The following is a 26,304-nucleotide window of genomic DNA, read 5'->3' on the forward strand; positions in this document are numbered from 1 at the left end:
TAGGAATTTTCAACGATCCGATTATCAAAAAAGGTAAATGACAAGGCTATGATGAATGAGGAAAAAAAAGTTTCCTACTTGTTAGCTTTGTTTCTGTAGTGTTCCCCACTGGGGATCAACTTTGACAACATGATTTCTGCTGTCAGAAATATGTTTGCACACAGATGTTTGTGTAACGCTGCTCACACACAAAAGCAGTAAACGGGCAAACACAAGAACCAGGCAGACAGAAAGACACATTTACACCAAAAGCATGTAATTCTCAGGTAAACATCGACAGGTGGAAACTCACAGTCTCACACGCAGCTCATTCTCTTTTCCCTTCACACACATGAACACACAGCATGAAGGGGTATCCTGGAGAGATAAAGTGAAGAGATTAGGTACCAGGGCATGGAACAACAATGCAGTGTTGTTGTGTATTATCGTTTTCATATTTTTTCACATCTTTTGTGTGTATGTGTAGCAGAAAGAAAATGTAAGTAATTTTAAGATTGTGTGGTTGTATGCGATAATCAAGTGAATGTAAGAGCGTGTCATGTGTGGTGATGATATGCAGTACCAGTGTGTGTGTGTGTTCACTTCAATGTATTATTCTTCTGAAATAGAGGAGGAGACAAGAAATGTTCCCAAAGGAAGGAGGAGAGGGTATTTTGGCATGCGTCTTTTGAAATTCAGAGGAAGTTGGATCCTTAAATCTGCAATTGTAATAGTTTCTGTCTTTGCGCCAGATTTTGCAGCCTATTCTCTCTTGAGGAAAAAATAGCAAATGCAAAAAATAAAGATATGATAAGAAAAAAACTTAAACCTGTTTGCCAAAAAACAGTATTGTGAGCCCTTAAAATAGGCAAAATACAAGTGGGAATGGCTGTTACTAAAGGAAGACATAGCAGTAAACGTGAAGAAATGGTACCTTGCAACACCTTTGCTTATGGATTCTCATTCTTATTTTTTTTTTCTTTGACAAGCAAGATTTGTATTGTTAAGCATCTATTTATTTTTTCATTGACAGTAATTGGGGGAGATTATGTACCAAATAAACTTTCTTTGAAAACTATGTTAGTGCTTTTGCTGCGTTCAGATTTAGAGCTATTTAAAGCTTGTAAAGGCATGGAACAGGATGTCTCCCTGTACTTGCTTTGGCAATAATAGCAGATTAGGAATTCTACAATCACAGTTTGGCAAATTTTCAAAAAGGCTGCATTTCACACCAAAACCTTTGAAACTGGAAGAATTTTGTGATGTTTTGACAGTTGAGCTCCTAAATGGCAGCACAGCCGGGGTTGTGTGGGGCTTCTATACTCAACAAGTGTGTTTGTGGTCAGTAACCATGGACTGGCGCAATGGTCCAAAAACTTGCATTTTAAAAGAGTGGCTCAAAGCTACCAACTAATGTAGAATCCCACTGATCACATTTCTTGGAAAAAGAAGGTGGAAGTTGGTAGTTATGTTTAACAGTATGGATTTGAAAAATATTTATTATCTTAAACAAGTTTCAAAAGGCACTACGGAAGTGCAAAGCATTTCAGGTTTGGGGTCATCTCTACTCATTTCCTGCTCCCTTCTAACCTTAAGCCATAAAGAATGTATTTGAATTCTTAATATTACCTTGACTATAGAGAAGTCCAGCAGAGGCTATGTCTTTGTCAAAACCAGCAACTGATCTGGTTAATAATAAACTAGTTTGCAGGTACATACCAAAACTGGCAACGGCACATCAACTACTAAGGTTTGAGCTATGCTAAGGTCTAAGTTAAAGTCTGATTATGGGCGCACTCCAAATTTAGGAGCGTGGCCTTTCTTAACTGTTGCCATTCTTTCTTTGTGTCCGCACCACAGGACTATAGATGATTGTAGTTCATAGAACTGCTTTTAAAGTGTTTTTTAGTTCCTACTTCAGAGTAGGATGTTTCCTAGCATGGGGTCAACCCTCTGTGAAGCAGGTGTGAAGTTGAAACATCGGTTGTATGTATGACTGCAACAGCGTTTCCAGAAGAAAACAAACATCAGCAAAATGGTGAAAAAAGTGGTGAAAAAAGTAGCAGTTCTTAACATTAGCATCTACATTGACAGTGAAACTCTGGGTTTTGTTAAGCCTATATGTGATTGAGGAGTTACGATGTGATTTTGACTGAAATGCAACAAGAGAAAAAGCCTTTAAAGGTATCTTATCCTTTAGGGACGTCCCCAGTGCCATTACCTGCAGATAGCTCTTCAAACTGATTTGTCCCACCTCCTGTCGGTTATCAGCTCTGACTCTGCATAGCTGACTTCAGCAAGGATTAGAATGGAGTGGTTGTAGACTGGATGAGTGTGAGCATTAATGTTTTTGTATCAAAATTTAATAGTAAAAAGGGCTGTGAGTTTGAAATGATTTATTAGTTGCAGACTTTGTCATGGACACAAAAAGAGTAATGACCCAAGGATTCTGAGGTGAGTTTTTTTTTGCAGGTTGTCTGGCTTCACTTTCAGAGTACAGAAGAGGTGTTCAGAAGCTAATGCTGTTTCCTTGGTGCAAGAGGAGCTATTTGAGGTGACTGATAAATGGATGTCCCCTGGGCTTCCCTCCTGTAACAGCATTTGTGATATAATCTACCAGGAAGACACAATTGTGAAAACCCAGGTATCACTGAGGGCACTAATAATGGGGTGACCACACTTAAGAGCATGGGGGGACTTAACAAGGAAAGCTAGAGAAGTTTTCTTAAAATTAATAGGTATTTCATTTTAGACTGTAATGTTATTCAAACACTATTTAGACCAACAAGAGAGAGTAAATGTCAGCTCTCCATCAACTGAAGTCCCTACTGTGTTGTCTGTATTTTACATTTTAGCTTGCTTTCTCATCCACATCCACAGTGAGATTAAGGTTATGTTCCAACATACTCGACATTACAAGCAATCAGCAGTAAAGACTGCAAGTGTCAAAGCCACTATTCTCAAACAAGATTAAGGATTTTAAGGTCAGAATGACAGCACCCAGACAATAGATGAAACAAATGGCCTTGTTTCCCCAGATTGCTGCCTAACTGAGGAAATTGGTAACAATTACATCTGGACTGACTCTGGGCTCTTTCATCAAGTCCATGGATTTCCTGGCACAGTGAAAAAATATCCAATTCAGGAAAACATCTTTTCCCAGGTCTCGCTTTTCCCAACAGAGCATTTTACTGACAAGCTGATGACATATTAAGTTAATTTTTCTCCCAGCACTGTGGTCTACAACTGGTTTGGTTTCCAGTCCATCTTAACACTGAAAAATATGAATGTAAGCATTTGTACTTCTTTTTGTGTCCGAGTAGCCCATTAACGTGGCAAAAGACAGTAGCAAGAGATAACACTGTCTCGTTGACAACCAGTTGTTCTATGGTCAGGACCATTGTCAACTTGTCTAACACCCTCTTTTTGCTTGTTGGCATTGTGCAGCTGGCAGCGTAGACATATTCAAGTGCGCTGTCAGCTATGCCCTCTAATGGGTTTTGTGAGCAGGCTTTAGGATCTCAATCATATTAATCAGTTTTAACTGATTTCATTAATAATTTTACAAGATAAGGTGAAGTTTTTGTTGCCATTTTATGTTGTTTTTAAGTGCTGGAATTTCACAAAGAAGGTTGGATTATTGAATGTATTCATATTCGCAACATATGTACACCGTTGGGTTATGAAGAGGAGCAATCACATGATAGCCTTAACAGAAATCAATGAAAATTAAAACCTTGTAACCCTAACATGTATATTTTTCTAATCCTAACCATGTGTTTAAAACTTGACAGCAAATTAAAAAAGGGAAGTGGACACTCAGAAATAGAAAATGGAGAGATCTCTTTTCCATTACTTTCATTTCTAGGATATTGTTCTATTGTTAGGACGCCAGTCAGTCGAATGAGTTTACCTTTTATCGGCTCAGAAGAAATTGCTCGTGAATCACGTGATTGTAATCTTTGCAAGGTCAGATACAATTAGAAAGGTTTTTTCCCCTTAATGCAAATCAGATTTTCTTTAGAAGAAGCAAAAGTTACTGCAATTGAGCATAAAAACTTTTTGGCGCAATCTCTAAGCTTCAGAAGATGTGAATAAGAAAAGGTCAAATAAAAACAAAGGTTGTAAATGAGGGTAAACAGGTAGCTTGATTCTTTCGAAAGATAACATATTCCAGCCCCTAAACACTCCATTTTTGTACATATTTGTACAAACTGGCAGATGTCAGACCATCTTCTCATTTATTATCGGCTGGAAAGTGAATTAGCATACCTTTCAAACGCGGGGAACTGTTTTCCTTTACAAAGCTGCTGACTCAGTGGGACTTATTAGCTTGGTTTGCAGAGGAAACGTGTTAAAAGATTATTTCCAAATGAAAAAAAGACTGTACTGTTGTTGTTGTGTCGTTCATCTCCCTGACGCGGTTGTGTTGTACTGCCGTTACGCACCATGGGCCCTGTACATTAGTGGTGTCATTCGCGAACGAATCGTATTCGTATTCGTATCATTATTCGTGTAATAATAATAATGATGACAATAATAATGAAATAATGATGATGATAATAATAATAGTAATAGGACACAATAAATGCACCATGTAACATTTTAGGGAACTTATTGTTACTTTTTTCTCACTTAATAGTGTTACTAATTGTCAAAATGAATGTGAGTTTTACATTCACTTGTTCTCTACCAGCTGTCACGTGACAGGGCTGAACGGATCGTTCTCGTTCGTTCATTTGTCACGTGACAGCTACCGAGTCACTGTCATGCTTTAAACAACAATGGCAGGGAGGATACAGACACAAGTCACCTTATTGTGTATTTGCTTTCCCAGGTTTTCACATGGTTTGAATTGTTTGTGGCATTTTGTATATTGGACTTTGTCAGCTCAGCTGAAGCAAACTATGTTTCCTTCAGTGTTAAGTGTTTAGAATCGTGGCCTTTTTGTGCAACGCCCATATTAGGGCTACAGCGCCACCTGCTGGAAAAATTAGCAATTCGTTCAACGATTCGTTCAATTTACTGTTCGAGAGTGAAAGATCCAAGTCAGTAAAAAGAGTTCTCAACTTCCCAACACTACAGTACATCCGCCTTCCGGTTCCCACATGGTTGTCGCGATGGCTCGCAGATGACGTCTCGCTGTCGTGCCGGTCATATATTCCTGAGGATTCTCACCTCTGCTTACATAATAGCTGATGAGCCAACCGAAGTTGAAATTTTAATAGGCATGATGATGCCCACCTGACCTCCAAAGTCTTCTTGCATTATGTTCCATGTGTTATCACCATTACAGTCTGTTATAGGACTTCTAAGTGTAATGTGTTGACTTTTCTTTGTTTGTTTGTTATGAAAGAGTACATCCTTCAATGAACACACTTGGTAATTATCGTTGCCTTTCAGGATGCAATAATAATAATAATAATAATAATAATAATAGATCGGTTTTATATAGCGCTTTTCATAATACTCAAGCCGCTTCCATTGAAACAACAGCAAAGTCCCCAAAGTTCTGCCAATATCCACCCGCGAGTTCTGGGAGTTGACATGGTCCCTATGTTGTTTCAGTGTAATGTCGTACAGGCGCCTGTACAGACTCACTTCCTCGCCGAGCCTGAATTCGAATTGGTCCATACTGTTTGTTGTTCTCTGCGCGCCAAGTTACAGATTCTGACTGGTGCACGACTATGCGCCACGTTTTCATGGCGCGCCAGGTGGAAATACGTGATTCTGATGTCATGCGCCATGAGAGACGCAGCAACCAAAAAACAAGCTCAGGTGATAGTGCTGACCACCACACCACCGTGCAACCTAAAAGACTGCACTACAGCCTCAATGTTTTATTTTCAATTTTTACATCAAATTCATTATTTAACTAGTAATAGATATCACAAAGCATCACACAGAAACACATCATTGCATTGTTTTCCAGACTAAAATATACTTTATATTTGTGGCAAAAACAGCTCATGCAGATGCCTTTTCAATTGCCTTTCCTCTGTGTGTTTGCAGGCAGTTTGTATTTACATACATTTTTTCTGTGTCACCTTAACTGTAACTAGAGGCACAGCTCTGATTTGAATCCTTGCAAACAAAACATTTTTTGAGGTGGTTGTTTTCACAATTCAAAGGCAAATTGTGCCTCCCTGGTGTTTATAAGTTGGTCATTTAGCCTGGAAAAAATTCCAAATGATATTGTTCACCACACACAGTACTGAGGTAAAAAGCTTCTCTTGCAGAAAACCTTTCATGGCAACATTTAGCAGCCTGAGGATTATTTCATTTGTTACCATCCCAATACAAAGAGCCCACACACACTGCAGCTATATCCAAATGGATTCATTCGATCCTGCCACAGACCCTAGTTTCCCTCACCCACACCTTTAACTTTCACATCTTTTTAGAATTGACCCCAGTTAATCTGTTTAGACATTTATTACATCCATTACAACTACTTCGACTCATCAATTTCATCTTCATATGCATTTTGGTGCCATCTCAAGTTTTGGCATAAGCTAAATTTTAAACCTGTGAATTAACAGTCTGAATTAGCTAATTGATTGGAATATGCTGAAAAAAAATTGTCAACAAAACACTCAACTTACTCTCCTTCACTTAACAATTTTGGAGTTTGTTCAGTTGCCTCATACTAGTATGTTCCAAAATTATCCAAAGTAGAAACGCTAAAACAGGTTTCCAGCTTTTATACGTTTTATGTGCTCTGTGACAGTCAGCTAACTTCACACGGAGTTTGCTACTGATAATTTTGTGTAACATGGCAGGATATTTATCAGATTTTGACGACGTGGAGGACAACTTTGAGAATGATGCGTCCATCTCCTTACTCCTTACTGGAGTGAATGAGCTGTGCTGCAGCGGAGCACGTCGATGACGTCATCCCAGTAGACGAGTGTGTAGAAAGCCCTCTATAAGCCCCCCGATAGCAACAATAACAACAACATTGCAGCTATGAACTAACAGAGCAATAATACGCGTTCATTCATTCACTCGTCTTAAAGTATTGGTGAAATAAAGACAGATAATGCCTTATTTAGAGGCTGCATCATCTTTGCCCTGTTCATTCCGTTATATGGATCTAGAGTTATCTAAATATCTTCCGAAGGACGCCGACTTTCACCAAACTGTTCTCGGTGAGTAGATGAACATATTTCATGCCAGAATTAAGGTTTAAAAATAGTGTTTAAAAATAGAGTTCCCTTTTAACAGCACTGGAAATAGAGTCTAACATAATTTCTCAATTAACAAAACCTATATATCTTTTCTAGAAAAGCAGGTTTCCAAAACACCTGACCCCTGAACTCTATGCTGCCATCGCCCCTCTGTTCCAGCTTTCTGGGCGAATGATATATATTCCCAAACATGCGAGACTACATGTGAGGGGCTGCTGAGGTAGTAGGGTAGCACTCAGTTTTTCACACACTGCTGCTGCATTTTGGATTACGTATTGTCAAAACTTGCTAAACAAAGCATGACATATTACACCTTGTCACAAATGATAACAAGGTGTAATATGTCATGCTTTGTTTTGCATCGAAGGTTTTATTTACCTCATATAAAGAACAGTTCTAAGAAGACAAAGTATAATGTCCAATGGTTATTGGTATAGTTATTCTCGAGCAGAATGATATTGACTTTCTTTGGGATGGATTAGTCACTGGGTAAGGAAAGGGAAGAAATTAGTATTCTGCATCATGGCCAGAATAGTCTCCTGGTTCTCTGCTAAATTTCATCATGCTTTGCTGAATCAATGATACAGAGCAAACGTCCCTCAGTGCATTTGGAGGTTCAATTATTGTCCGAAGAAGCCTTTGCTCAGCTAAATTAGAGAACTTTTCAGTATGAGCATGTTCTTTCACACTGATGTGTGTGTGTGTGTACTGTATGAATTTACGGGAAGAATGTTGCATTTCTGTTTTGGCAGCAATAGTCAGGAGTAGAGCCGGCATTATTATCAGCAGTAAAAACAGAGAGAATAGAGCAGAAGAAGCCCCGGCAAACACAGTGAGTCATCTTGGTTAAAAAGTGTTAAGGGAGACACAGTTAGCTAATAAAGGACTACAGTACCAAGCAACAAAAGAACGGTCCCTCAACGGTGCTGTCAAAGATTTAATAAACAATCCAAGCCCCTGTTTTCTCTAATAGGATTCTCGATACTCTCTTTAGCAAGTCACTCAACAGCTGATGAAGAGAGAGATTTGCTCGTTCTAATGGGTTGAATCTTAAACTTAAAAAAAAAACTAGAATGCAGAGTGTACAGCTCAAACTTTGAGAGCAAACTTTACTGAGCACTTTTGATCCCAGAGCTTTGATAGCTCAGTCAATGTTGAGAACTTTAAAATGAGTTAAAATCTTGCTGCGGAAGCACTGACCTGAAGACTTGACTGAGACAGTTTTGTGTTTGACCATTTTAGAGTGGTAAGATTTCCTTTGTGAGTGAAGTTAATTCTACAAATCCCATTTTTAAAACAGTTGGGATATTTTCTGAAATGGAATGAAAACTTAGATCTTTAATTTGTTTATTTCATTTGAAACTTTGTTTAACAGATCTGTACAAATACCTTCTCTATTGGTGGTTTTACTGACCAGCTTCATTGAAGGAAAAAATATTTAACATGATGTCGGCATTAATAAGAATAAGATGGGCTAGATCATGTTTATAATTCTGTTAAATCAGCCATCCTTGGAACAGATGATCCTAAAGCAAAGGAATTTGGGTATTTTCTTGCTGTATACAACATTTCAGGGGATTGTCTGATTCTCCTCTATACGACGATCCATATAATTTCAATAGAATACATATTTGGACTGCAGGCAGGTCATTCAAGCACACACACTCTGCATCTAAATATTAGGCCATGTAGAATGAGCTCTGGCATTATCCAGCTAAAATAACCATAGACCTCCTTGGAAAAGACGTCAGCTTGATGGTTACATGTTTCTCCAAAAGTCCAGTATATGCATTATGCCTCTGTCTCAAGTGTTACTTTCCAACTTACCATGGAGGTGATTCTCCCCATACCACCACAGACCCTCCTGTGGCTTTATTTATCATGGAGGCAAGGTTATTTCTCATGCAGTGCAGCCTTAGGATCAACACAGTAGAAGTTGGCAAACCAAAATGTATGTTGCAGTTTTGCATTGAAATCTTTTTTTTTTGTGGAACTTATTGACAATTGTCTGACAGAACTTGGCACAAAGCGGTGCACTACAAGCCATTCTTGCTTGAAAAGACTAAAGAACCATTTATAGCAATGCTACATGGTCTTATGGTATACTGGACTTTAGGCTGGTTTCTCCCGTAGCCATTTCTACTGAGAAAATGGCACCACGACACCACAGCAAGTACTCTAGATGAAGTCATACATGAAGTACAATATGCATATGCTCCATGGGTCATAATTAAGGTATGCAAAAATGACCAGTCTGGTCATTTTGAACTCATTGATGAATTTTCTGGGCCTGATTTTTCCAGCGAAGGTCATGTCATCGCTTGGCTGCAAGGTAATCATTCAAACAACAAAATTTTGCTTAAGCCCCACACTTTGGCAATTTGTCAATCCAAGCTCTGCAATAAATTAAGAAAATAAATCCAAAAAAGAAACAGACATTCAAAAAATGACTCTTTCTGTTGCTTTACAAGGAAGTATACACACATACATATCAGTCTAAAATCGGCATTGTATGAATGACTTTGGCCCTGTGATGGTACTGCAATCTGTCCCCTGCAACCCTGAATCAGGTTAGGCACTTCCAGAAAATAGATGGGTATCCAAGATAGATGGATGGATGGTGCCTTGTATATGGGTTTATAAATTTTAAAAGGAAGCTCCGCATTGTCAGTAGATGATGGCAGTGACTGATGTCCGGTGGCTGTCCTGTACATGAATGTAGGGTTTTGGCAAGATGTGAGGAATCACTCAATGAGACGAGGGGATTTGTGGCATCACCTTTACTCATACTTGTAGAGAACAAAGATGAGATGAACAAAAGAGAATATTTTGAATGACTGATGTGAACTGACATATATATATATATATATATATATATATACAGTATATATATATAGAGGTTCTAATCTATATCTATATATAGATTAGAAAAGGATATGGTGATGGTGTGTAAAAGAAAAAATGCAGAGCTAAAACCAGATTATCTACCGCTGTAGGATAAACAGAAAGGAATATTGGATGGAACAAATTTGAATGACAAGGCAAGTGATTTCTCCTAATTGGTTTTGACTGTCTGTCTTTGAACTGCCAGTGCGTCGCAGCTCCATTTCTGGGCAAACAGTTATCTTTTGCAATCTGAAGTACTGCTTAATTTCTCAGACAAATATCAAACCTCTTTCCACACTGGATTAGTTGCAATTTAATGTGATTTGCACTGGCACTTCTCAGAGAGACCATGTATTTCCCTTGAAAATGAGTGAAGCCAAATCCTGCTTTATGGTGCCTCTCTGCTCCACCTTCCACATCAGAACACCCACATATACACCACCCACATATCTGTTCCCACCTGCAGTTCAACATACTTGGAAAGAGAAAATAATCAAGTGAAAAAAAATCTACCATAGGGATTAAATCATATGCAATGCAAATCTGCATTTAGAGTGAGTTGTATCTTGACATAAGGCCGATTCGTTTGTTGCTGTTTTTTCAAAAAGGTACCATCTCTTAAGCCAAGAATACTGGAGTGGAGCTGATTTGCATCAGAACTAAACATTTTTCTCAGCCTGCTCTTTTTTTCCCGCCTTTGTTTGCTTTTTTACATCAAATAAAGCAGAGTTATAAAGTCTATAGTGGAATAAATGAGTTGTTGAAGGTGGAATTTTTTTCACTGCCGGTGGTGAGGAGGAGGCGAGGGGGCATAATAAGTGCTGCCTGTCAAGACCTTGCTGAAGATGGGCTCTTCACATGAGTGTCAAACGCATTGTCTCAATAGCATCCACAAGCATCCGAAACCCTCACAAGCCTCTGGCCTCACTGTCTGTCTAGACTTTTATTGACAGCCCAACACTAGATTAGCTGACTCCTTGGAAAGGTTGAGAAGCCTTCTGCTGGGCACTTAACCCATTTTTTTTCCACACAGCACAGCAGGCATCAGCTAAGGATGTAGACCGGATTTACTTATATTGTGCCGTTATGCGGTTTACCGGATCTATAGATTCACATCCTCTCCGAGGAGTTATAAGTTGACTCAAGTGACGATATAGAATTCTGACAGTTTTATGAGCCTGCTGATGAGGAAGTATCAAGCCTCTGCCTCCGTCGGGATGATGCTTTCACCCCTTATCACTCGATTAAGCCGTGATTTAATCAAACATGATTAATATTTCATTTGAAAACCAGCTTGCCGCACAAGAAGCCTCATCTAGTTGTCAGTAACACATGAATGTTTTGGACATGATTTCTAAGATTCTATCAAGCAGTGGCTAACCAGTTCTTGTCACCTCTGTAAACTAATATCCATTATTTTGAACAGTCTTTTTAAATTCTGTCTGAAATACTAAGTGAGCAGCAAATGGTGGTATCCTAAATACAGCTGCACCGTCAAAAAACAATATTTTTCTCAGCCCTTCACCATGTGTATTTTCCCATCATTCTGGCCATTTTTTTATTATATTCTTTTTTCCTTTTATTGAGGCGTCAAACCCTATGTTTTTATAGCTGCATGTTCCTTCAAACAGAAATATGTTGTGTTGCACATCATACCATTACACTAGAATTCAGTCTTAGACCTTGGGAAGATATTTGATTTCCAAGAACTTTTTCACCTTCGTCGGCTCCATGTCGGAATTATCCAGCCCCTTCCTACAGAAGTTACACAAAGGCTGTTGGCAGTTGACATCTCCTGGCTGTAGCCATAACATGAGAGCTGTGTTCAACATGTCCATGTATTCTCTCACTCATTCACTCACTATTTATTCATTTTACTCTAATTGTATGCACAAGATATGTGAACACCAAATCTGAGATGATGGACAGCACAAGATTGCTGTGTTTACTTAAAAACATGTTTGTCACATATCTTTCCACAAAATTTTGTTTTTTTCTTTCAATTATTGTACTGTATCCACCCACTCAAGCATTAACTGCAGCTGTAACTATGAAATAATAATAATTATATAATAATAATTGAATATACTAATAATAAATCAATATTACCAACTAAATGCAATTAAATATGTCAAAACATAATAACTAAATAATAACTATAATAACTTTGCCAAGTTTTTGCTTAGATGTAAAATATTTTTAAAGCGAGCTGCATACCATTTAACCCCAACCGGTTTACTGTTTAGACTGAACAACTTAAGTTTCCAATATGATTGCTGTACCTATTTTTTCTCAAGTCCTGCAACAGAAAAAGAGACTAAACACTCCACGGTTGAGAAGTCTGAAGAGTATTATTTGCTCACCGGTCTTTCTCAATGGGTAAAAAAAAATTGCAATAAGGAGCGACAAATGTTGGCACTAGCAAGCTCTAGCTAGTGGTACCGAGCAGTAGCAGCCTATTTCAACATGTACAGCGTAACCAATTTAGTGGATTTGTCACCAGATTAAGCTACTTGTCAGACTCCCTCAGTGACTTAACTGAGAGATGAAAATGTTAAAATATAGCTGTAAAAGGCTGGAACCAAGTAGACAGCAAATGTAACATGATAATATCATGAATAAGCTAATTAGCATATGACACCTTTTTAGCAGACTTCAGCAACATTAGAAATAGTTGGCAACAATGCTTATGTTGCTTCCAGATTTTGAACTCTACACACATTATTTAGGCTAACACATGACAAGTTTATAGTGCGCTATATAGTGAACGAAAAGTGTCTGTTGAAATTTTTAAACAGCACTACAAAATGGCTGACTCACTGGGTCTGTGTAGTGCAATATTTGTTGCTCGTTGCTTGCTCCATGCAACACGACAGTCTATTTTCTGTGAGATAGATTATGTATTTGTAGATTAAAGAACCGTGTGTGTTCATAAGTTAATTTGTGGTTAAAACAAAATCTAAATCTTTATATAGTTGAATTTTACAATGATAATGAATAAAAGTATATCTAATGAAAAAAAATCATTTCACTGGATACCTTAATACAGGTGAGCAGGAGTACATCACTTTTACTTTGTAGATACAACGCATGGATTGATTAAAAAAGTACTACATCATTTAGAATAGTAGTTCCTTGGCAATAGTAGTTCCTTGGCAACTGAGAATAGACAAGCATTCTGGGAATACAGTTTGCATGTGATTACTGCCACATGAAATAAAAATGGTAAATTAGTTTTTCTTCTCAAATGATGCTGCCCCCTTGTAGGCCAGTCTGTAACAAATGTGATGCTTTGTTTTGACTGGAGCAGAAACATTTCAGTGTAATTTTTAGCCTGTCAGGATGTATTGGTGAAGTGCAAACCCCCTCATAGGGGCCTGATGTATTTCATGTGACAACTGTATGAATCCATGAATAATATAGCACGTATAACAACGGTAAGATGCATCACTGTCAATGCAAAATCACTATTTGCAAGCAATGTTATTATGCAATGCAGTTATTAGATTCAGTTATTCTGTTTTAACAATAACAAAAGATCAAGGTCCTTTACTGTTTTGTTTTTTTTATTATTTTTTTTTTATTGAAGTATTTGAAAAATCCACAAACTTCACAATTCAGTTTATTTTTAAAATGGATCTAAAACAAGCGAAACAAAAGACATACAAAAATGATAACTTAATGACTAATATCCACTCCCGTGAAAAAAAAACAAGATCAAAATCACACTCCCACATTTTAATTTTCGTTAGATAAAAGAAGTAATGAATCTGTGTCAAGTCTTTGTTTTTCTTCCTTTGTTTTACTTTAAACGTCATTGTTTGGATTTCCATGGTTTGGATTTTAGTGATTTTAGTGATTTTTTTTTTTTGAGTAGTTGTCCACTCAGTTTTTTTTTTTGGAAGAGATTTTTCTCTCCAAACTCCCTTTGTTTGGGTCTTCTTTCAACTACCCTGACAATCAAAGACAGAACATGATTGTGACCTGTTCTCTATCTTATCTTCCAGGATTCCCACACATGGTTCTCTCTGCAGGCGGGAGGGACTGTCTGCGTGCCGGAGACACCTGCTCCAGTGACGACACCTGCAGCCCTCGACTGCGCACCCTCAGGCAGTGTGTGGCAGGAGATGGCAGCGTCAAACTTGGGCCTGGGGCACGGAATCAGTGTGAGAATGCCATGACAGCGCTTCTGTCCACCCCCTTGCATGGCTGTCAATGTAAACGGGGGATGAAGAAGGAGAAGAACTGCCTGAGTATCTACTGGAGTCTTCACCAATCTGTGCTGCACGGTAAGACTGGCATTTACTCACAGAAGCCGATGACTGTGAGGTGGGCGAGCGCAGGTACAGTATGTTTTGGGGATTATCAAGTGTGTGCTGCCCATTACACATGAATTAGGCTTCCACCTCCACACAGCTCAACAGTAGATTCCAGCTTATAATGTAAGTGATTATTACATTATTATTGTGTCAAAATCAGGTAAAAACTGGAGCTCTGATTCCTTTTATTCCACCTACACTCATTCTATTTTATAATTTTTGTACTTAATTCAGACATCTTTCTCTTGTCCTTGTCTTGTTCAACACCAACCCCCATTTTTGTTCATTCTAACGTCAAACATGAATGTAAGATATGACATGGAGATGTGCGGATAAAACAGCTCCCTTAGCTTTACATCAGCGATTATAGTAAGGTGGCATGCTGTGCAAACAATCTGTGATGCATAATACATGTACGGCCAAAACATTTCATAACTTAGATTCATGATTACCAGATTTGTTTGTCATGCCTTTTTTTGCACACTTATATATATATATTCCTCACTCAGTTCCCTAAAGAGACACAGCATAAGTCTCAATACATCAGTTTACATCAGGTTATTGCACAGACATTTACATCTCCATATGCTTGCAACTGAATAACATTTAGCTTCATGCATTCCATGCAAGACAAGAGTGTGAGAGTCGAGTCAAAATTATTTATAAGAAATACACTATATAGCCAAAATTATTCGCCCATCTGCCTTTACATGCATGTGAACTTAAGTGACCTCCTATTCTTAATCCATAGGGTTTAATATGACGTCGGCCCACCCTTTGCAGCTGTAACAGCTTTAACTCTTCTGGTCAAGCTTTCCACGAGGTTTAGGAGTGTGTTTATGAGCATTTTTGACCATTCATCCAGAAACACATTTTTGAAGTCAGACACTGATGGCGGACAGAAGGCCTGGCCATTAGGTCTCTACTCTAATTCATCCCAAACGTGTTCTGTTGGGTTGAGGTCAGGACTTTATGCAGGCCAGTCAAGTTCTTCCACACCAAACTGGCTCATCCGTGTCTTTATGGACCTTGCTTTGTGCACTGGTGCGCAGTCATGTTGGAACAGGAAGGGGCCAGAAACTGTTTCCACAAAGTTGGGAGCATGAAATTGTCCAAAATCTCTTGGTATGCTGAAGCATTCAGAGTTCCTTTAACTGGAATTAAGGGGCCAAGCCCAGCTCCTGAAAAACAACCCCACACCATAATAACTTTACACTTGGCACAATGTAGTCAGACAAGTACCGTTCTCTTGGCAACCGCCAAATCCAGACTTATCCATCAGAGTGCCAGTTCAAGGCAGAACAATTGCAAAAAAATCATAAGACCAATAAAGCAGAGAGAACAAGAGGGAAGGAGGTTTAAAGAATAAAAAGCAATGTTGAAAGTTAAAAGCAGGACAGAAATAAAATCGAACAGTTCTGAAATGATTTTCCAAAAAGAAAGAAAACAACAAAATACGTAAAATGTTAAGTATGTTGAGTGCAGTTAAAAGTCATAAAGAACATATAAGTCTATAGAACTATCTTGAATATTTCCTTAGGGTTTCATTGACAGGGGACTGTTAAAAAGGCCTTGAAGCAGTCACCACAAAGGCATCTTCCTGACTGACAAACCTTGATCAAGGAACATTTAAAAACAGAGAATCTAGCAGGTTAGACGTGAGAAATGTACTCAGGAGCAGACACTGTAAAGTTTTAAAAACAAATATAAGAAGTCAGAAAATAAAACTGTACAATATGGGAAATCAGAGCTCCTTGAACTGGAGTAATGCTGTTTTTGTTCCTGGTACCTATCAGATGTCTTTATGCAGTGTTCTGCACCAGTCGCAGATGAGACATGAAGCCCACCCAGCACAGCATTTTATGCAGTCCTTTCACTCTTTTACTTGCTCTCACTTGCAAATGATCCCGGTTAAACACATGTCTCCGCGGTTAGCTTTAGCCTACAGTAAATTCTTGTAGCACCACATGCCTATGGCTTGCAATGCTCATCATGTCCTCCAGTAAACATCTCCCTGAAGAAAGCAACAACCTAGAAATATGTTACTATCTGACAATTTGCACAGATTGTGTTACTGCTACGTTTAGTCAAACATACCTCTTACATGTTTTCTGTTGAGATGGGGCTGTGTCACGATCTGCATTTTATGTTTCTGTCATGATCTGTGTTTCTGTTTAGTCTCTAGTTTACAGTTTAGCCTTGACATTTCCTCACCTTTCCTCAGTCTTTCTTCTGCCCTTCCATCAGCTTCGCTCACTTCATCTGTGTTTCTTCCCTCAGCTGCCTTCACTCACCAGTCACCTTCCACAGTATCTAGTCTCCCAGTTGGTTCATGATCTTTGTCAGATCCTTACGTCATTCATGCTGAATCAGGTTATGTCCTTGTTACCATCATATATCAGGTTTTGTAAGGTTCAGTTTAGGTTTTTTGGTATTCCGGCTCAGCCGCGCTTTTTGTTTGGATCATTGGAATAAAGTTTTCAGTTAATATCTGCATTCGAGTCCTCTCTCATCACCTCCATGCCACACCTATCTATAAATAATAAAATAAAAACGGCAGTACTTTATTCACGTATGGCAATACTTTATTCACAATAGAACATAGAAAACAAATCAAACGTTGAGCCTTTTCATGAGAACATAAGTTCATCTTGCATCTGAACATAGCAACATATCTCAAGAAAGTTGGGATAGGGCCATGTTTACAACTGTGTAACATCCCCTCCACTTCTAACAACTGTCTGTAGACGTCTGCGAACTAAGGAGGCCAGTTGCTGGATCTTTGGGAAAAGAACGTTGTTTCATTCTTGTCTGATATAGAATTGTAACTGCTCAACAGTCCTGGTTCTTCTTTCTTGCGCTTTGTATTTGATGATGCACCAAATGTTTTCAGTTGGTGAAAGGTCTGGACTGAGGGTGGCTTTGGCCCAACGAAGACTGATGTTTTCAGATCATAATCACATATGGCTTCTTCTTTGTATGATAGAGATTCCAGATTCTCAGCATCCTTTGATATAATGTAATGTAGATGACAAAGTATTCAAAGTCACAATTTACAGATTTGCAGATTTTTTCCATCTTTAGTTCTGAGAGATTCTGACCTATCAATAATTAACCTAATTATTAGCAACATGGTTTGTTTCTTTATAGTACCACTTTCTTTTCCGGCCCTACTTTTTTTTTAAAATATGTTGAGATGTGCTCAAGATCAGCTGATATTTTTCATGAAATAGTAAACTATCTCAGTTTCAACAGATGTGTTTTTTCCATACTCTATTGTAAATAAAATATTGGTTGTATGACATTTGCAGATCATGGCCTTCAGTTTTTAGTTACCTTTTAGACTTAGACTCAACTTTATTGATCCCTTTGGGATGACTCCCTCCAGGAAATTCAGTCTCCAGCAGCTTATACAATACAATAGGAAAGAGTCGGCACAAAGAGGGTAAAAACAAAATAAAAAATATATATAAAAAAAAATTAGGGCCAAGACTTTAACGTTAAGATAAATTAATTACCCAAAATCAACGCGTTAAAAATTAATGCATTTTAATCGCACTTATTTTTTCACCGCGGAAAGTTTCTCACTGGATTAGTTTCAGGCATACCGATTATAGTGGAGCACCAACTAACATTCATGATTTCAGACAACATCAAACCACAGTCAAACATGAACGAAGAAGCTGATGAGACCACTTTGGTTGGCCCCGTGGCTGGGACATTTTGTTTTAAAAAATAAAAATAAATGACGGATGGGATGATCGGTTGCGTAGTAGTGGGTTTTGCAGGCTGCTGTCGGCCCTCGTTCGAATCCTGCATCGGACGGCCTTTTACTGCGTGTCATTCCCCCTCTCTCTGCTTTCTGTCTCTTTATCTGTCCTGTCCATTAAAAGGCATAAATGGTTACCATGTAGTGTTTTGTTGATTAAGCTTATGTATTAAGTAATTATTCAATGGTGTACTAAAATCCATGTGAAAAAAATTGCTTCTCACTGTTTTCAGGTCAAATATTTATATATATTTAAAATGCGTTTAATAATTACAAAGCCTCTAATTAATTAGATACATTTTTTATCTAAAAAAAATACAAAAAACTAGATAACAAAATATATACTAGTTCCAGGTTCAACTCCCGGCTGGGGCCTTTCTGTGTGGAGTCTGCATGTTCTCCCCATGTATGCGTGGGTTCTCTCCCAGTACTCCGGCTTCCTCCCACCATCCGAAAACATGCATGTTAGGTTTATTGGTGACTCTAAAATTGTCCCTAGGCGCGTGTGGTTGTTTGACCTGTTTGTCTCTATGTTGCCCTGTGACGGACGGGCGACCTGTCCAGGGTGTACCCTGTCACTCGCCCGATGACCGCTGGGACAGGCTCCAGCCCCCCCACAACCGACCGACGGATAAAGCGGGTATAGAAAATGGATGGATGGAAAATATACACTCTTAGAAAATATACAAGTAAACAGCGGATAATGTGGTGCTGTGGTGTCTGGGGGGGCTTTTTCGGGGTAATTAGGGTTGTTTAAAGTTATATAACCTTTCAAAGGATTTAAAGCTTTTAACCTTTTTAACATGTTCAGATGTGTTTTTTCTTTTTTTTTAAATGAGTGTGGATATCGTAAGCAAAATCAGCAGTCATCACCATGGCTGAGCATTTCACAGTGCAAAAGGTTTAGCTGGCGTAAAAAGGAAGATTTAAAAGAATTTTAAGCAGAATCGACGGTGAGCAGCTGCAGCCAATCAAACTGGGCATACGGAGACCGAGCTAATTTGCATTTTGATAGATCCGATTATGTTCAATGAGGCAAGGGTATAAAGTTATATCTAAGCCATTTTAAGGCCTGAAGGTGCTATTTTGATTGTGGAGAACATCTAAATGTGTCATTTTGATTAACAGTTGAGTTTTTAGGGTTTTAATCGATGCTTGAAGAGGGACTTTAGGCCAGACTGTCTGACCCCTAAGTCGCTTTCACTTTATGTTAATGTTGTTTGTTAACATAACTGGCTACTAATTTGGGAATTAGCACCTGCAATTATGAATGTGAATTGACACAGGTTATGCAAGGTAGATCTTATAATATAATTTAAAGACAATTGGCTAATTAAAAGACAAAAAAATTAGTTTTTGTCTTAAAATGAGCCATATTGTGACATCCTGCATTGATACAATTTCCTGAGGTCTAAATTAAATGGCTGTGATGTGCTTTGATCAAAATACCACAGTATTACAATACCACAGCTGCTTTTTCAACTTTCTCTCAGCTGGTTTCAGGGATTGCACTCCTCCTGCTTATTTAATGGGTTGTGGTCTTTTTTTAGATCACTAGTACAGCTTTGCATGACCAGGTGAATGTAAATTTGGGCACAAATTACATTTTGTAACCCTTGAAGTACACTATCATAGAAAAAAAGCATACAGTAGCTAGCCTGAGAGCTCCCACTAGCACACACAGCAAACCAAGTTTACTCTACCACACACCAAACTGACAGAATACTATTTTTTTTGCAAATATTTACATTTCCCTTGTCTGCAGTTCAGACACATACAGTTGGTTCAGATTATTCCTTTTAGGCACAATCAGGCAGTAAAACATGATACCACAGATAGGTTTGTTAAAAGCCAGGCAGATGCTCAAAATTCTGTTGTAATTATTCCACCCAGGGCACTGTTGATTCATTCCTTTGTTTTATCTGTGAGGTTTTAGAAGCTAAAGCTTTTTTTTAATGGCAAGTTCCTATGTAGTGCTGCAATTAGTTATGTATGGGAATTTGGACTTTCTAACTCAGGGGAAAAAAAAAGAAATCAAACAATATGCAAAGAAGACATCAGATTTCCTAACTGATATGTAAAACAGAATACAAAGCAAAGATAAAAGCAATGGCAAATTAGTTGTGACTTTCCACTTACAAGGTGCGGTGAATGCAGCAAGCACAGAAAAAGTCATTTTTAATGATTTGTCCTCTTTGATATTATTGTTTACATTGTGCAGACATGGCACACATTTCTCAAAAGTGTTGTTTATTGCAATTATTAAATTAATAAGTAAACCAAAATCAGATGCCAGTTTGTATTACTCTTGCATGTTTTAAAATTATCTTTAAAAGTCATTATACAGACTTTTCTGCTGCTTGGTCTCTGTTTATGTTATGCAATGCTCTGTTGGTGTCAATATGATGCCACAACAGTAGATTTCTGCCAGTTAAATCTGACCACACACAAAGTCTTTGCATTGTTTTCATGTTCTTTTGCAACCTTTATGCATTACAATGAGCCCGACGAGGCCAGTTTAAAGGGTGTGTGTTTAGGACTCTGAAAGTGCAACATATGCAATTTTTTGTTGTTGTTGTTGTCATGACAACAAAAGTAACCTCTTTCTTCTGTGTGGGCAGGACTCAGCTTGGTGGAGAGCTACCCATATGAGCCAGAGGAGAGGGGCTCAGACTACGTTCGTCTGGCCTCCATCGCTGCAGGTAATTATCTACTGCTTTAAATAAACACTTAAAGGCAGACATAAAAGTAAATGTCAATGTCAAAATCACTGTTGTGGTCATAACTAACTTACATACCAAAGTGAAACCCATTCATATTCTGCATATTTTTTGACAGAGTATAGGGGTGAATATGCAGGTGTGTTTGTGAAGTGTTTGATGAGTTACAGCCCTCAGTTTGCTTGCCTTTGAGCTTGTGGGAAAGCCACAGGGTAAGTATGTGCAGCTTTTTGCCCTAAAGGCATGAACTAATTACTTGTTTACTTTAATGCATCTGGAAGAAGAAGAAAACATGGGGTGGTTACAAAGTAAGACTTTGTGTGAAGAAAAGAAAGAAACAGAGGTTAGAGAAGCAGACAGAGATGGTGAAACAACTGATTTGGTTACTTGAATAAGTCCTTTTTTCCTTTTTGAAGGTTTGGAAAAGAGACTGCACTAGTTTTTTTGTTTTTTCATTTGATGTTTCTCCAATAGCATTTATACTCTAAATTATTAAAACTGAGAGTCTGTGAAGCCTTAAATAATGACTTAAATGAATCAATTCTTAAAGAAGGAGTGTGTGTGTCTCTCCATTATTAAGACAATTTGATATGTATCAAGAAACAACACAGTTCAAGGATGATACATTTTAATGCAGAAGAATTTAATTTGATATGATTGGTATAAATAAAAAAACAACAAAAAATATATATTTGTTGCAAGTAGGTGTTCTGTTCCAAATGAAAAAATATAAACAAGCCATTTCTATTACTGTGGTATTGATTAGCTTCCTTAAATTAGATATATTCAACAGAAGACCGGGGAATCATAACATGGGAAAAACGCATTTAATAGTTGTTTGTTGGCTTTGTTCAGGCACACAATTGTCAGTAAAATACTGTTTAGCCGATATCTCTTCAGAGATCAGATGACCAACACTATCACTATTAAATTCTCTGTAAGATCATAAATCTTAAAATCAGACAAGAGATGATTGTTACGGTTGGTGGAGATGAGAGGAGCCAAATGCATACACAGGATTAGGCAGGAGGTGTAAGAAAACTAAAATTAACTAAAACCTGACAATGCCTGTAAACATGGAAATGAACAAGAATCGCCCAGGAAAGCACAGAGTGGTAACAGCAAGGCTCTGGCAATGACTGAGAGAAAACAGGGAGCTTAAATACTGAGGGTGAGCTGATTAGTGAACGGCAGCAGCTCAGGATAGTAGATAGGGGTGGCAGTGGAGCTAATGACAGGACAGGGAAACATAAATAAACTCCTTTAGAAGAGGTGGAACTAGAAACTAAACTGAACCGAGGCAGACAAGACTAACAGACAAAAGCAATAATAACAAAGAAAACACAACAAGACTCAACACCAACAAAAAAACAGAATAGAAACAAAACCCAGGAATCCCAAGACATAACTCATCCAAACGAATCCAAAATCCCACATGTTATTATCTGTGATCTCCCTGAGTTGTCTAAGTTATGGCTGTAAAAAAAAGTCTTCATCTTGTGTGTTGTAGTTCTTGCTTGAATTAGCTATATTAGCATCCATGGATTTACCACGATGAGTGTTTAGGTCCGTCGGGCTGCTCCAGTACCACACAGATGCTCTGCAGACTTTAGTCCAGTGTTGTTTTTAACTCGCAAGCAACAATGGTGGGTTTATGTACTGCGTTTGCCACTAGATCTGAGTGGGAAATCTGATGGGTGCATGATGAGCTATACTAATGTTCTGCTCACTCTCAGCTCTACCATCATGAGTCGGCAAAGTCGACATTTTAATCTGACACTGATGCAAAAGTCTTGCTTAGACTCTGTGTAATATCTGCAGCAGAGTCAGCTGATTTTTAAATGTAGAAATGAGCCATTGGCAAGGTTATGGTACATCTTATTTTATACAAGGTTCCAAGTATTGATGCAATTACATCTTTATTGCTAAAATCATTGATAATATAGCACATATACAGCATGTGTTTTCTTCACATGAATAAAAACATTGCAACTCACCAATATCACTGACTGTCCGAAGGAGAGAAAACAGGAGACAGTGACCTTAGTAGCATGTTCTATAATGGAAAGGAAATTAACAAAATTGTCACGAAACAGCAAAAATCTCTGTTCATATAAAACTGAGTAATAAGCTGCATGTGTTTTCTTTTCTGATAATTTAGCACAGATATATGTGATATTTTGATACATAGCGTTACCGTGATGTGTGGAGAGGAAGCTTGCTGTCTCACAGGCTTTCCATTAGACACCAGTTAAGCTGTGATGTTTATCATAGTTAGCACGGGATTTGAAAAATGCTATGATCTAAAAATGCATTAGGCAGTTTTGCATTTTGACAGCTCCTAATAGCAGCGAGGGATCAGTGTCAAGTACAAACTTACCGATTTCAAACCTAAATTAATGCGAGATGGCATTAGTAGACTCTACATGCTTTTACAACAAAGATGAGAAATGGGGAGTGATTGAACAACTTCTATGAGGGCGGTTCCTCAGATATTTATGTAAAAAGGCATGTAAAACATCTTACTTAACATTATTGGAACAGAGATCAGGGGCATGTCAGCTTTGTTCAACAAAGCTTTGCAATGCGAAACATCAAACTTTAAACTAATCTGAAGTACAAGACACAAATTTGGTTGTATGCAGAACAATCTGTGTGATAATTCTGGTGTGTTACTCCTTGGGTCTGATATATTGAGCAGTCTTTAGCATGAGCAGACGTCTTCCACAGCAGAGCTACTGTACTTCATACATCACAGGTCATTGAGTTCTTTGATTTTCAAGAATGTTTCCAAAACATCTCTGGCAGCTGTGTTCAAACCCACCACGAGTTATCAGAACACATTTCCAAAATGAAGCAGTGTCACACGATCCATGGTTAGAAATTGTAAGATTGCAACGTATCACTATAGTACAGTTTTGTGAAGAGCAGTGTCCAGAGACATGACAGTATATTTTTTTAATCTTAAGCGTTTGCATGTGAGAGCAAAATAGAAAACTAAAAGGACAGTCTAAAACATTGTGTAGGAAGGATCTCAAATTCAGACCTCCAAAATAATAGCCGCCATACTAACCATTCAACCACTATTTTCCTCCTTATAAGCATTTCTGATCAAATCAGCAGTGCACATTGTCATGTCTCGAGATGTCGAACATCAGATTATTGTGACACACAAAGCAAAACAACACAAAAAGTGTGCCCCCCAAAACATTTTAAGTGTCTCATGTGTGCTCTGGCATATAACATGGAGCGCACAGTGGGTATAATACTACAGCTTTGTCCTTTCATACAGTTTTCATTACAAAAGTTTGAAGAAACAACTAAATGTTTGCATGAAACTGTACGTATACAACAAAAATGTTGATGGAATATTAGTCACCTTCATTTTGCAGACAAATCTCTCTTTGAAGTAGACTTACATGCTTTCAGGCTTTGCTTCTTGAATTTTTCCGTCATTAAATTAAATTACATATAAACATCAGCATAACCGATTTCTACATGATTTTGAGTACATGAGTGGATCATTGTATTAGGCACACTACTTGATGTTATAACGTTATAATATGATACAAGTAGCTCTGCATTTAATTAGTCAAACTTACCTAGATGGCGAGTAGAATAGGGAGCTTGTCTCAACAGATTCTCTCTGTTGAGTCTGTGGTGACAATATGCGGTGGAAACATTACAGAGCCATAAGTGTTCTTGTCAACGTTTAACCAATTTCTGCTCTTTCCAAATCCAAGTAGACTGCACTTCTACGCCATATATTTGTTTGTAGTTTTCCTCTTCTGTGTTGCCCTTCACTGTGTCCCCTCACCACATCTCTATTACTTTCAGTTTAGACACGCACCCTCATTGACTCCTCCAAAATATGTAGCGTGCTAAATGATTGGTCAAGGACTGTGACATGTCTGCATCCTCCAGAATTTGATTGTAATGTAAAAATCTTATCTTAGCTTAGCAAATTCATCTTCTATCAACTTGTGCAGAATAAAGTTAGACCACATGTTACTGAGAACATGGTGGTGAAAGAAAGCATAAAGAAATCTTAAGAAAAGTGTTAGCGTTAGGGTTAGAGAATATGGGTCTTGCTATCATCTCATTTAAACAAGTGTGATTATTCTTTTTGGCTTCATACATATGCTGTGTACTAACATGACACCACTTGTCTGGCGCCTTTGAATAACAGCAGAGCCTGACCAATCCTGTACTCCTCATAAATTTCAATCCAGTAACTACACAGGAGGTCAAAGTTGACATCCATGCCATGCATCTCGACAAGTTGACTGCCAAAACAACAGAGCGTGATTAATGGATGTTTTTCCATCCTTATAGCATCTCTCCCTCAAACAGAGTAATGACCCTTCTCAAAGATGAAAGCTGGAGCCACAGCTCAGCATATTTTGAGGAGTATTCTAATAACAGAGCGCTTCACCCTACACCAATTAATCGGCTAACTAAAATCAAGTCAGTAGTGTTAAGAGACTGTTTCTGTTTAAACACAGAACATGTTATGCACCCAGATAGATGCTTTTTAGTGCATCATTGGCCCATAAGAGTGGTACAAATTGTGTTTCCTCACAAGGATTTTCCACTTCATGCTCCCTGGCTGGAAGGGAAATATACCATCAGTTTGGTTTTCACTGGGTTTCTGATGCAACCAGTCAGGCACAAGCTTGGTAAAGCAATATGGAAATCAGCCCTTTTGATCCAGATGATACAGTGGCCGTAACAGAGATGCTTTAGTTTACGTGTGTTTAACTGCAGCAGATTAAATAGTGTTGCTGTTCTAGCCTTGTCCGACTGCAATATTAGAGAAGATACAGTTCCGACATTATTTTCTATATGAATATGACCACCTTAAGACTCCCAACAGAGCATTTAATCAAGACTTTTTCTACTGACTGTCAAATCCTCACATTTTATAGGCTTTAAAGGGACTTGCATTGTGCTCCATCATTCTGGCTACAGACATGACAATAGATTGCAACAACAAACCAGGGAAGACTTGTATGGCATAATCCACTTGATCTGCAGTTGATCTGTTTGTTCATTATCTTCCAAACACTTATCTCTATGACAATATATATTTATATTGCTTAACACCCCACTCCTGGCAGAGCTCAGGGGCTATAAAAAAAAGGAAAAAAGCAGTAGTAAACATTAAAGCAGAGTATTACTGTAAGATGTTCTGGAGAAACTAAATGGAACCATCTAAATTTGTTTTAATGGTGGGTAAGTGAAAAGGTGGGGACATTCCAAAGGGATTTGTATTATTAGGACTAAACTCAGTGTTTCAGTTAGAAATGTTCATATATTACCTGCTCCTGATCAGCAATCAGTGTCTTTCACAACAAAGCAAATTACAAACTTTTATAGACTTTCCTCTCCAGTCCATTTCTTACATTAGGTCATAAAATTACAATGAAACCCAGCGTTAC

The 26,304-nt window shown here is 38.1% G+C and overlaps 1 protein-coding gene across 1 annotated transcript in view; it reads left to right on the forward strand.

Moving 5' to 3' along the window:
• gfra4a (GDNF family receptor alpha 4a) overlaps nucleotides 1–26,304 on the forward strand; it is a 163,340-nt gene that overhangs the window by 106,176 nt on the left and 30,860 nt on the right. Inside the window, exons 2-3 of the mRNA XM_072364940.1 lie at nucleotides 14,063–14,344; nucleotides 20,765–20,845. Of these exons, the coding sequence (XP_072221041.1) occupies nucleotides 14,063–14,344; nucleotides 20,765–20,845 (363 nt within the window). The remainder of the gene's footprint in view (nucleotides 1–14,062; nucleotides 14,345–20,764; nucleotides 20,846–26,304) is intronic.

The sequence above is a fragment of the Leuresthes tenuis genome, unplaced genomic scaffold (genome assembly GCF_036924035.1).
Source record: "Leuresthes tenuis unplaced genomic scaffold, fLeuTen1.0.hap1 SCAF_15, whole genome shotgun sequence".
Lineage (NCBI taxonomy): Eukaryota > Metazoa > Chordata > Actinopteri > Atheriniformes > Atherinopsidae > Leuresthes > Leuresthes tenuis.